The sequence below is a fragment of the Grammomys surdaster genome, unplaced genomic scaffold, assembly GCF_004785775.1.
Source record: "Grammomys surdaster isolate TR1022 unplaced genomic scaffold, NIH_TR_1.0 194, whole genome shotgun sequence".
Classification (NCBI taxonomy): Eukaryota; Metazoa; Chordata; class Mammalia; order Rodentia; family Muridae; genus Grammomys; species Grammomys surdaster.
Window position 1 is genome coordinate 6,850,959 of NW_021604639.1, and position 13,453 is coordinate 6,864,411.

Sequence of the window (13,453 nt, forward strand, 5' to 3'; positions counted from 1 at the left end):
ATAGCCCACTAAAGCAGTGTTTTGGCTATTCATCTGAAGGTCTATGGCATGTTGTGGATATGCAGAAATCCATAGTCAAACAACAGTCCAGAAAATCATCACCAAGGTGTATCTGAGGCAAACTCTGGGGGATCCCTGGCCTGAGAATCACCACTTCTCTACAGCACTTCTGATGAGTAGACAGGCATGTAATTAGGTATTTATAAACATATTACTATGAAAAATCACATTTGTAATAATAGTCAATGTGTAATCCAAGAGATATTAGGCATTAGAAAATATCACTAACAGCCTTACCTAGATAAGCAGAATTCCAATGTTTTTTTAAGTACTTCCCGAGGGTCTTCCTGGCTTTCTGGTTGAGACTCATTTCCTCCTACACAGAAGTAATAAACAACTCAGGAAAAAAATGGCTTAAAATTTACCAAGCAGGTAGGTAACTGAGTACAGCATTTCAGTGTTTTCACCTGCATATATGCACAATAATATGAAAAGTGCTATTTTACCTGCTAGAAAAAAGTAAACCATGAAAACACACTAGCTGAGAAGACAACGACGTTTCATTAGCCAAGTCTAGCAGTAACTGTCACCACCACAGTCGGCACACGCTTCCTTGGTATCTTGCCTTACTTCAGAAAAGATTTTCAGGTAACAAACAAGCACACTAACTCTAAATAAAAGTAATTACAAAAGAAAGAATCAAAACAAGGAAAAGATAAATACAAGCAAAATCAAACCACTCCAGATGGAAACATAAAGAAGAAAGCTGTAGATTGCTGATACATGGGCCATTTGTTCTTATAAGACTAGGTATGTTCTATAGGGGAGCTGTAAATTTACCTTCCCAGCTATCAAAGGGACAAATGAGAAACTATTTTATTAGAGTTCTCATCAGAAGACAATAAAGAAATCAGATTCTCAGGACATAAGAACTCCTTCTACACCTGAAGGGAACTTCAGGAACCTATGTTTGTGGGCACTGAAGGTTATTTATGTGTATATGGTCACAGACAGCAGCAGCAGGTGAGGCAATGGACTCTAGAAATGTGACATTTGGCTGAAAGACCCTGCCACCTGTACAGCTCAGGACATCTTTGGAACTAGTATTTAGTATCACTGATTTGAAGGCATTGAACACTAAAGAGTGTTTGTATATAAGTCAGCCAGGAGAACACAAAGGACACTTGTATTCTAAAAGTCAAGGTTAAAGACTATGAAAAAGCAGACAAGGTGGGGGAATTCAGAACAAATGTAGAGCGGACAGTTCATACCAAGCAGTCACTACCAAAAAGAAGCTGAATTGCAAAAATAACTAAGGAATAAAACACTCAAGACCATGAGACTTGAAAGTGAAATCAGGGCCTGTCAATCCCTGATCTGGAGACTATCCCAGGTTATCTCATTTAAAACTCACATTCCAATCTCCACATTGAAGAGACAATTACTTGATACTGGAATTGTGAATTCAGCCTAAAAGAAGCAAGGCCTCAGCTCTCAGGAGGCCAACATTCCACAATGACAGCTAAGGAAGCCATTGGCAGCATCCTGAGACTCAAGTGACTCAGAAGAAAACAGCCTGGGCACAGGGCCAAAGTAGCATGGTGCTGGCCCACATGGAGGGGCCGTCTGAACTGATGGGGGAAAGAGTGTTCATGAGGAGAGTACAGTGAAGTTCTAGACAGAGACCCTGAGAGGCAGTGTCAACAGACAGTCAAGAGGCTAGTACAACTGTGGAGTGAAGGAACTCAGTAAAAAAGGAAGTCACAGAACAAAGCATGTATGATTCAGATCAAGGAGGTTGTTCAGATTTTAATTTGAGTGTGACTGGTAACCAATTTGGGAGGGGGTGACATGGTACAGACAGACTGTGAAGTTGCAGCAGTATAATCAAGAGGCTAACACAATCATTAAGGGTAGACCATCATTCAAGACTCAAACCAGAGGGTGGCCAAAGCCAAGTAAGGAAGTAAGGAACTAAGGAAGATGAAGGCCTGCCATTTAGCTGAGGAGTGTGCCAATGCAGTAATAAAAAGCCAGTGGCCACAGAGATACATCTGGCCCATGAAGACTACCATGCAAGCATGAAAGTCTACCATGAAGTAGATGGGGATTGGGAGTGAGAGAAGAGAATAATTTAGTAGGATGAAGAAATCACAGAAGAAAAAAAAAGACACTGGGGACTGGGAGACAGCTCAGTTGGTATGTGCTTTTGTGCAGGCATGTGAGGACTTGAGTTCAACCTCCTGATCCATGTGAGCTGACTATGATGTTACAACATATTTGTAATCCCAACACTGGCTGGGAGTAGGGGTGGGGACAGAGACAGGGAGATCCTCGGAGCTGGCTAGCCAACTCCTCAGCCTAATCAATGAGGCCCAGATCCCACTGAGAGACCTGGTAGGTCTCATGAGGTATCCTAGAGTTTGGCTTCTAGCCACATGTATATTCATGTGTAAGACATATGCCCACACACAAACATGCCACAGAGAGGAAAAAACAAAACCCCAAAATCCTCATCCCCATAAACGGCCTGGCCAGAAAAGGGTCTTTAAAGAGCTGGATAAATGCAATTATCACACTTGTAAGAGCAACTTAAGGCTTAAACAAATTCAGGAGGGATGGTCAGGAGGCCAAAACATGGGCACAGTTAGTACAAAACAGTGTTCTGAAGGATCTTGATGGAAGAACATAGGTGTACAGAAGACACTGTGTAGGAATGATGGAGACTGGAGAGAAGGCTCAGTGGTTAAGGCGCTGGCTGCTCTTCCAGAGGTCCTGAATTCATTTCCCAGCAACCACATGGTGGCTCACAACCATCTATAATGAGATCTGATGCCCTCTTGTGGCATGCAGGTGTACATGCAGAGAGCTCACATACAAGTACTCATATACAAAAATAAATCTTAAAAAAAAAAGCAAAGCTCTTCTCCTTTCCTCCTCCTCTGCCATCATCTTCTCACAAGACTTTCAGAGTCAAGTGATTCCTGGCCAAGAAACAAAGGCAAAATGGTCCTATTCCTCAGCGGACTCGGATAAAAACTGGTAACAAAATCAGGTACAACTAGAAGACACTGGAGGAGAATAAAGCTGGGTCTGTAAGGATTCACACAGTGGCAAGACTGAGGGTTTATACTGAACTGTGCTCATCCATCAGTCCTAACAGATGGATTTCAACATTTTTAACCTGGAGACTTGCTCATGTCTAAATTAGGGTATTTGTTCAGTTATAAAATTTAGAACCTTTAGCTGGGCAGTGGTAACACACGCCTTTAATCCTAGCACTTGAGAGGCAGAGGCAGGTGGATTTCTGAGTTCAAGGCCAGCCTGGTAACAGAGTGAGTTCCAGGACAGCCAGGGCTACACAGAGAAACCCTGTCTCGAAAATAAAAATAAAGAAATAAAGAAATAAATGGAAGAAAGAAAGAAAGAAAGAAAGAAAGAAAGGAGAGAAAGAAGGAAAGAGAGAAAGAAAGAAGTAGAACCTTTATTTTAAAAAAAGCAGAATGATGGAAACTGATGTAGCAGTGCAGGAGGTTCGTGACCATGCAGATAGTCAGACAGGAAGTACAGCAGGGAAGCAAAGACTGCATGGTAAGACAGGAGAGCTCATGAGGACAGGTTATGGGACTGAGTGACACCAGTGAGACTCCATGTGACTTACCACCAGTAAGATGTAGATACAAAGACTGACGTTACTTTCTTTTTAAAAATAACAACATAAAAAAATAAGTAAGATAACTGAGCCAGTATTTTCCTAGGCATGAATGAGCACCACTCCTCAATCCTAACTAGAGAACTGCTAAGAAATCAATGGGACTTCAGCAGGCTGTCAAGGTCAGCAGCCGTCATGTTACGTTTCTTTGTCACCAAGTGTGCATTCCTGTCACATGATAAAAACGGCACTGTATCTTTGTGAATTTCTCTTTACTCCATAATATAAGCATAGTGATGGAAAATACATCAGAAGACTTCCAAACAGGAGTATCACAGAGCACATGGCTGTTCCTCCTCAAAACTGTTAAGATTATCAAAAACAAAGTTTAAACATTGTTAAGAGAGAGGACGATGACTAAGTATAAAGTGGTGTTCAAGACAGGGAAAAAGACATTTTGGTAGAACGTGTCAGTCCTCACTCAAGTTTGTGGTATATACATCACTGTGAGAAGAGAGCAGAAAAGGCTGGGTGTGAGAAGTGGGTCCTTCTGTGGGCAACTACTGCCAAGGTGAACAGCGTGCTCTGCAATTCTTAACAATGTGTCTTTCCCACTTCCTTCTTCCAGAAGCAAAAGAACTGTCTCTAATAGTCACTGTGAGGCCCTGAACAAGCCCTTGGAAGTAAAATTCAGTCACAGTGCCCAGTAGTTTCCAACTCTCCTGTCCACCTTGAACCTATAGAAAGTCCTCAGCTACACTTCTGGTTTCCTACTGTGGCTCTGGTTCTCTGCTGTGGGTGTCTATCCTCCTCTGTCTTACCCTGTGACCTTACTTTTCTGCCTAGAGTTGACAGTATTTCAGACCTGTTAGCTCCTCGCATGCTCAAGTGCCTACACAGACATATTCAGGGTTGCTCTGTCTTTAATGTGAATTTTAAAACACTCTTTAAGTGGGGTACCAGTATCACCACATCCAAGGCTCATGTAGCATAACAGGAGATGGAACGTGCTGCCAAACAGTGTCTTTGTTCGGCACATAACACAGCACTGTACTGACCTAACTGCAGCTGGGGTGACCTGTCCAACATCGAGTCTGTTATTGTTTCATTCATCATGAATGGCAGAAAGGCATAAAAGCCCACCCCTCGATGATACTAGGTGCTAGGGGAGGGGCTATATAAGCAACAGAGCACTGATAAGTTTAGAGCAAGCCAGTAACTAAGCCTCAATTTACATTTACAAAAGTGACCCTAATCCAACTCACTGGGTAAGACATTAGAGTCAGAGGGGTTGCTGGGAAGAAGAGGGTTTTTGAGGTGGAAAAGAGGAGTAATGAGGGTGAAACAGCGCAAACATCAGTACACTCATGTACTAAACTGTCAAAGAATAATAAAGAATAGCATCTTAAAAGAATAAAGATGCTTGAGACTGTGAGCCATTATGGAAATTCAAGCTGAAATCTCTGTGAGCTCTGCTAGCTATGGCATGCAGGGAGGCTGCCTGTGTTCCTGGGAAATGCTGACCCACTGCAGTGGACAGCTTCCACAGTTGCTCCTTCCTTAGCTTCTGCCCCACAGTGTTGGGGACTGAATGTAGTCCATATGTTAACACTTTACAAACTGATAGGTTTTGTAAATCACACCAGAAAAAAAAAAAAAACCTGGCGGTAAGGAACTGTTTTCCCATTACCCACAAGCATTTCACATTGACACACACCCTAGCTTGTTCAAGGAAGTCTTTTTTTTTTTTCTAAAACTAGCTTTAAATACCCCTTTTACAAAGAACAAACATTTGAATTTAGAATTTCCAGACATATTTTAACATATTATTTTACTTTTTGATACTATCTACTTTGTCTTTTGCATAGTTTCTGTTCCCAGTTTAAGATTTAGATGCAATCTAAACTTTAAGTTATTTTTAGTTCTGATCTCTTTCATTTTACTACATGATCCTCACCAACTGTATATACAGTGCCTGTTACTTTCTTTTTTGAAATCTACTTTACATGTCTAGCATTAGTCCCTCGTTTTGCTGTCAAAAAGTCAACTTCACCATTACTGCACTTTATAGCAATGTTTTGTCACTTCCCACTTATTAACCAGTTAGTGTTAGGTTAATAAGGAAGAGCTGATTAAATCAAATTGCTAAATGCTGGTGAACCCTTGCTTATATGGAGGTTTAAATCACTTAAATTCAAGATGGCTAATTCATATTTACTAAAAAACAATGTGGTTTGATTTTTTTTCTTTCCTTTATAAATTCTTACCTTATTCATTTGACTAGTTTAAAACAGACCTAGAGTTTTAACAACATATTTCCTACTTAAGTGACAATGCTCAATTTTGTTGTATTTGAGTCTTAAACTAAATGAGGTTATCTCACATAGCAGCTGACAGTGAGCAATGCAGACCGAAGAGACAGGCCTTGGTTTAAAACTGAGGTAATTGCAAAAATAAAAAAGGGAAAAACGTATCCAACAGGTTTGCTTCCCCAAATTTCTCTTTCTGTCACTCTGCACTAACAAAGGGGACACAGTTCAAATCTTTCTGGCTTCCAAGGCGTTTTTCCACTGCTGTATTCTACCTCTATGATGCCACATAATACCTTCTCCTCAATTCCAATACTAGTTCTCCATCTCTGGCCGTCTTGACATTTCATCCCATGAAAACCCTTGTGCTTCTCCTACTCAATGCCAATTGTCTCAGAAGCCACTTTATTCTCCAGCACACCTTCCCTCCAGGGTTTCACTTCTGTATCCACCAGTCTCAAGGAACAGTAAGGAGGCAATGAAAAGTATATTGTTTAAAGAAAGACCAAGCAAGAAACTAACATTTACAATGAAAATCGCAGACTCCAAGTGAAAACAAATTTATACAGCAGGCTTACCTGTATCGTTCTCAGGCAGCGGTTCATATTCTGAATGGTCCAGAGCCAGAGTGCTCATGTCTGTCTGCTCCGCCTCCTGTGCGTCTGGGAGCACTGCATTCTCACGACTTTTGTCGCCATCACCATTGGCATCCAATCCTAGGATTGCAGTTTTATCCCAAGAGGATGTGTTACAAGAATAACTTTCCCTTCAAGTAGTAAATTCCCTTACTACATTGGCATTACTCAAAGTTTTTAATTGGATTGTAAAAGCTCCCAAGGCTCTAAATCTATCACAAACTGGGACACAGATGTGAATGGAGAAGACAGATTAACATGCTGAGGAAGAAGGCAAAGGCTTAACAGCAGGCTGCGCCAGGTTCACTACTCACCCTGCTGGTCGCAGTCTGTAGGATGACCAGGAGCCTCTTCCCACGCGGCATTCACACCAACAGCAGCACTACTTGCTTCCAAATGTAACATATGAGTCCCCCATACTTTTGCATTAGGGTTTAGCTCTGAAACCTTAGTTGTTGGGACCTAGAAAAAAAAATTCACAAATATGTATTTTAATCCTAAACTCAACAAACGCTGTTTTGTAAGTTTATACAAAAAACAAACACTAATATTAAGACAGTTTAGGCTTAAAAGGCCAAACCTGGCTAGTCACACACACCTTTGGGGTTAAAGAGGCTCATAAAGAAACAAAGCTGATGCAGTCAGAATTCCAGCTAAGTCACCCTCAGTTTCTTCTAAGCCCAGGGCTTGCTACACAATGTAAATAACAGACTCCTTCAGTTCACTAAGTTCAGTCTCAAAATTGTCTAACCTGTGGCTTCCTGGATGATCTAACACAAATCTCAATTTATAGATTTACAAATTCAATACAATGTAAATGGAAACATCTTACTTATAAAGCTCTAAGCACTAAGCAAGACAGAAAACTAGAACTCTTCCTGGCAGCTAAGACTCCTGAAGCACCAGAGAAAGCTAGAGCATCACTAAGGCAGGAAAACACCTTACACTCTCAGCAGAGCTACTCGCTCCCATTCCTGAGAGCCTCCCTATCCTCTCGGCAGCTTGAGAACAACTAACTGCCCAGAGCTACTACAGAAGGCTGCAGATGGTGCTGACACTTCTGTCTAGGGTTCTCACCTGTGCTAACGCCACTGGGGAGTGAGTTCAACACCCTGCAGACAGCTGTGTGGTTATTTAATCTCAATAAACATCACCTGGAAATGACCTTTGCCAGTCTCACTTTTTAAAGTGAATTGGAATTTTTCAGGTTTTGGTAGTGGATAATTACATAGTGAAAGGGTAAAATCCAATGTGACACTCTTCAGTTCAGAACAGTTATTCAATTGTACAGAAGTTTGTCAAGGTTTTTAGACCTAGAGTCTGCTTAAATCTGCCTGATTTTTTTTTATTTACAGGTATTTTAATTTTAAAAAGAAAAAATTCAGATGATAATAATAACAACAACAATAATAGTGATGACATTACCGGCATATTTTGGTCCAGTTTGCTTAGCACATCCTTCCATTACCTTCTGGGATTGACAGTCTTTGTTCATACACTTTACAGCTTATAATATCTTCTCATTAAATGGATAGTCTCCATTTCTTTTTTTCCCCCATACAAAAAACAAAACAACAACAACAAAAAAAACCTAAAAATCTGTCTTTCTTCTACTTACATACCCTGAATATTACCTCAACCCAGTGAAAAATAAAACAACCCAGTAGTGGTTATTTCCCAAATACTAACTCCAATTTGCCACTGCACTCTTTCAACAAACTACTTGCCTTTTCAAGCACACCACCAGCCATGGTAGCCTGAAGTAGAGCCTCCTCATGAAGGGAGAAGGGATCCCAGTCCAGGGTGTACCTCAAACTAGTGTTCTAAGCTGGGAATAGGCAGGCCATGTTTCTCCAGGGTTCAGCATAGACAGTGCCCATTTCTGCACTCCATAACACATGAGGCACCATTAATGAGCTATCTCAAGGAAGCATGGAGATTTGTAATTATAAACAGGCAGATTGAATCCACACTGTCTCAGGCAAGGGGAGCTGCCAGAGAAAACTCCAAAACTGTTCTAACACTGCAATAGAAGACTGCTGAGTCAAACAGTATTCACATTCATTCTCTAAAACTGTCTCTGACCTTCTGCTACTTCCACTCACTGGGCAAAAACTAAAACACAATGCTCACAGACCAGATGCCTAAGCAAGTACCCATCTGAAATTCTTTACTTTGGTATTTCCAAAAAAGCCAGACTTTTCCTCCAAGTAAGTGTAAGCAATAAACACCGATTCTTCAATCACAATTAAATGTCCAATTCATCTCTGGCACCTGGGTTCTTTGCAAAAGGTTAGTGTCATCTCTTCTCTCTCACACACCTATCTAATAATATCTACATGCTCACAGATGTGGCTATGCAAGTACTGTGCTAAGTCATCAGAACACAAAGGTTGTTGCCTAAACACCCACAAGCTAAAAGGCATACTGAGATACTGTTACACACACACGAGTTTTAACAACTTTACTGAAGTATAGCTTGCATTTTTTTTTCCCCCAAGACAGGGTTTCTCTGTGTAGCCCTGGTGTCCTGGAACTCACTCTGTAGACCAGGCTGGCCTTGAACTCAGAAATCCGCCTGCCTCTGCCTCCCAAGTGCTGGAATTAAAGGCGTGCGCCACCACCGCCCCGCACGAAAAATATTTGCATTAAACAAAAGCCAATCTACTACTATTTATTTAAAAGATGGGTTTTGCTTGTAGATGTATGAAACTTGTAAAGGACCATCATCAAAAACCCTAGTTTTATCTGCCTGGATCAATGAGTCAGAATTTTTTTTCCTCTGAAAATTTATGGGTTGGTAAATTATTAAAACCAGAAGCAAGCTGAACTTAGCTGAAACACTGTGAGGTAATTGTACATAAAAAGTCAACACTGGTTCTCTTAGAAGGATGAGGCATGCCACCTGCGGGCTCTGATGCTCTGTACATTCTGTCTCACCAACAGGCTGTTCAACAGGACAGAACTAGGAGTGTTAGAGTGGGGAAGCAATGGGGAAACTAAAGTAGATGAGACAATAGAGCAAACAGTGGGATGCCAGAGGGAAGCCTGTATTCCTGGAGCTGCCCTGAGTTCTGAGCCATACCAATGCTTCCTCTGTCCCTTTATCAGCAAAGAGACATAGCTCCCAATATAGGGTTAGTTTTAAAATGTCTGTGACAAGACTTTGAAAATAAGTTTTAAAATGAAGGCAACACCATTAAACATGATAATACCAGAAATAAGTATGCTGCTTGGGCATTATCTCATAATTGAAAAGCCAGTTTTAAACAGCATATATCTTGCTTAAAACCACAAGGATATAGACAGTACTCAGTCTGTGTGTTGCATAAATGTACCAAACTACAACTGATAATCATCTACTAACTGTGTATACTTAAATAAAAGATTTAGAAACAATGTGGGCATACAGAAAAAGGAGGAGAGACAAGACTGACAGGCAGCCCATTCAATACATGCCTTGCTTGTTCCCATCTTACAACACTCTCCTTAACATCTAAGTGGGATCTAACTCCTTCCTATTACCAATAGTTTTTCTTACTGATTCCGTAAAAATCACTACAAATAAACTACTGGCTGAATCAAGAAAAAAAAAATCTATTTCAGGTCAGCCATTTGTGTCCATGGGTTTCATATCCACAAATTCAACAAGCTACAAATCAAAAATATTTGAGGAGGATGGAACCCTGAACCTCTAAGCACAAATTTTTCTTGCTATTCCCCAAACAAGATAGTGTATGGTATTAGCTATTTTAAATATTTTAGAAAGCCATAAAGTATGCAGAAGAATGATTTCAGTATCCATAGCCTCTTGGAACCAATCCTCTGCACATACAAAGGGATATATCCTTTTATTACTAATACTTTGGTACATTTGTATTATGAGCAACACTGGTTTCCTGTTGCTGAATAATAAATGTGTTTATTAAAGAATTTCTACAAAGATGCTCAAGTTAGCTAACTAGTATCAGCAGCAAAGCTTCTTCCAAACCATGGAGGTTGGGACATGAGTGATTTTTATCAAAACTAAGATTTAAGGTCCAGATAAGCAGCAAAATTTTCTGCCTTAGACACACTACAAAAAGAAAACACACTTGAAATGCATTTGTGTTCTGCAAATGTGACATGTTGTTGGTAACTTCAAATACTTGCTGAAACACATCACATTGCCCATGTGACAAGAACCTCTCTCAGAATGGTAAGGTACACTGAGCAAAACAGTATCCATAGGAAAAGGTTTGCACAATCCTGTGTAGGGGTTAATTAGTGGGGCATGCTTTAGCATCAACAGTTTACACAAAAACTCTGGCTTAAATATGTCAATTAATAATTCACATTTATTTTTCTTTCGGAAAAAGTTGAATTAATGCTTCATGCAGTCTTTAAAAAAGCATCCAGACTGTCCACAGCTTAGAATTAGCCATTTTCATAAACATAATCAAAAGGCAAAAACTACCAGAGCACAACACAACAAACACCAAGAAAACATACTTACTAACGGTCCGCCTCTATTTGGCCATCCCCAAACAACACCATCCTCTGACACTGGCAGCTGATAAGGGGTCTGTTCCAAGGGAAATGAAGTATTTTCTAAGTACTGTGGCTTGCTGTGTAGATCTTCATTAAAAATTTGAGCATCCTCTGTCTTGTTTTCTGTGGCTGTGTTAGCCCAGAGACAGTCCACTTGGTATCTGCCACACCCACCTTCTAGCCCTCCCATTGGGTAATAGGAAAATTCATTCAAAAAATTAGCATAGAACTCTTCGGGGATCCTGTGCCAATCCACTTCTGAGGGATTTTCAGATACATCCTCTATGGGTGATGCAATGTGGTCACCACTTGGCACTGCACATTCTTTGCTGTCAGCTGGGATGGCAGGAATTACCTGGGGAGCATTACCAGAACTAGCTGCAGGCAAATCCACTTGTATAGACTTGACATCAATCGAAGAGGAACACTCCTCAAAAGTGTCATGTAATACTGTTTTCTTAAAAGTCACCTCAGAGTTTCCCGAAAAATGTATCTTCTCACTTAAAGTGGATTCTTTAACTGTGGATTTGTTTTTTTTTCTTTTCCTCTTACATGGGCCTAACCAGCTAGTGCTGTTAGGATTAATACTGTCTTTAGCCAAACAAAGTTTCTCATTCTCCTGTTTGCATGTTAGCTTTTGTTTCCTCAATTCTGATGCATTATTACCAAAGGCATTAGAAACATCTTTAATTGATTCAGTGTTAATGAGACACAGGTCTGGGCTTCTGTCACTGTTAGCCCACTCCTTCTCTTCAGGTGACAATGAACTGTGGTTTAAAGGTGGTACAACTGTAACATCTGGGTTTTCATTCACCCCATCAGTTCTGCAACTATTTTCAATTTGATTAATTTCACAATCAGGATCTGCTGCTATGGCAGAACCAATACAAGTTACCATGTTCCCATTGGGCACGACCTTGCTAAGAACACTGGTTTCCCAATGAAAGATTGTTTTAGCACCTGACTTGGTATTTTCTGTATTCTTTTCACTGATCTCTCTATAATTAGCTTTCTGTGGTTCCTTTTCACCATTTACTAGTACACAGGGCCCACTAGATTGGTTGTGTAATACACCAACTAAACTCTGCACATGTTCTTTATCATCTGTTTTGTCATGTAGGACTGTTTCCCTTGCTTCAGGACCAGTACAGGTGAAAATAAATGCAGGGGGTGTTACTGTGCCCTGATGAGGTCTGGAGTGATCGTGAGACTTGTCACTTGGTATTCTTTGTGAAAGTCCAAGCTTCAGAATATCTGTCTTCTCGATCACGTCTTCTGTGTCTGGTTCACTTTTCACTTGAGTTAAACCATAAGTTTCTCTCTGAGCCTTGTCTGTCCTGTTACCACTATAGGCATCTGGTTGATACTGACTTTTCAACTCCCTCTTGCCATGGCTCTCAGTCTCTAAAATGCTCATTCTATCCTCATCCTGACCAATGGAACTATTTTCAGAACACAAGAGCAGCTCACCTCTGTTTGCCAGCTGGATACTTCCAGCTTCCAGATTGCCATCCCCCAAGTGTCGCTCCTCCATATGCAGTGGTCCCCGGTGGGGTACAGGATTGGGGCCATTAAGCTTGTTCAAGGCAACTTCTTTGAAATTAGTATGAACTGGGAGATACTCACTGTCCAAGTTCTCCGAAGCTAACTTTTCAGGACTTAAATTAGTCTTATCTATACCAAAGGAAAGGATCCCATCTGACCTGCTAACACTGATGTGGAAGTAATCATTACCTTCTAGTGGCTTTTTGTAGTCATGCTCTCTTTCCATTTTAGAGTTTAAACTTTGACAAGTGCTAACTGTTGCAGCTTCAAGTTCACCAATCCCACCAACATAGGAAATATCATTTGGTAAATTAACAAGTGAATCATCCATCTGACTTCCTATTCCTGAAGCACTGCTCTCTCTCTCTTCAGATGTAGCACATGTACATTGTAATGAGTCACTGCCTGTGTTAATAGTTAATTCAGGGAGTAGGCCAGTATTATGTAATGTACTATGTTCTGTGTGATCTTTAGGGAATTTGGCACGAACTTTTGCCCTTAGAGACTCAGCTTGCAGTTCACTGATGTATGCTTCATCAGATGCAGCATAGTCCACCAAAAGATCAGAACTACATTCACTTTTCTCACTAAAGGCTTCTTTTGTTTCCTGTGGGCTGAGGACATCTTGAGGTAAGAGCTTCTCCTGCTGCAGCTTTAGCTCTCCTGCCCTCTGTATGGCATCTGAGGCAACACATTCTTCCCTGTTATCTAAGAGCCAATCCTCTTGGAAAACTTGGTAAGTAACAGCTGAATGGCATTCTTCTGCAGCTGTTCCATACACG

At 40.7% G+C, this 13,453-nt stretch overlaps 1 protein-coding gene and 1 pseudogene across 3 annotated transcripts in view; one reads left to right on the forward strand and one right to left on the reverse strand.

Moving 5' to 3' along the window:
* Window positions 1-13,453, reverse strand: part of Larp4b (La ribonucleoprotein domain family member 4B) — a 52,638-nt gene that overhangs the window by 31,771 nt on the left and 7,414 nt on the right. For 2 of the 3 annotated variants that reach the window (XM_028769877.1, XM_028769875.1), the window contains exons 3-5: window positions 6,911-7,058; window positions 6,540-6,677; window positions 298-376 (exon numbers count right to left, since the gene is read on the reverse strand). In XM_028769877.1, the coding sequence (XP_028625710.1) occupies window positions 298-376; window positions 6,540-6,677; window positions 6,911-7,058 (365 nt within the window). Of the gene's footprint in view, window positions 1-297; window positions 377-6,539; window positions 6,678-6,910; window positions 7,059-8,021; window positions 8,098-13,453 lie in introns of those variants that run through there. The other variant, XM_028769876.1, reaches the window with a different exon arrangement.
* Window positions 2,949-3,099, forward strand: LOC114623157 (annotated as a pseudogene).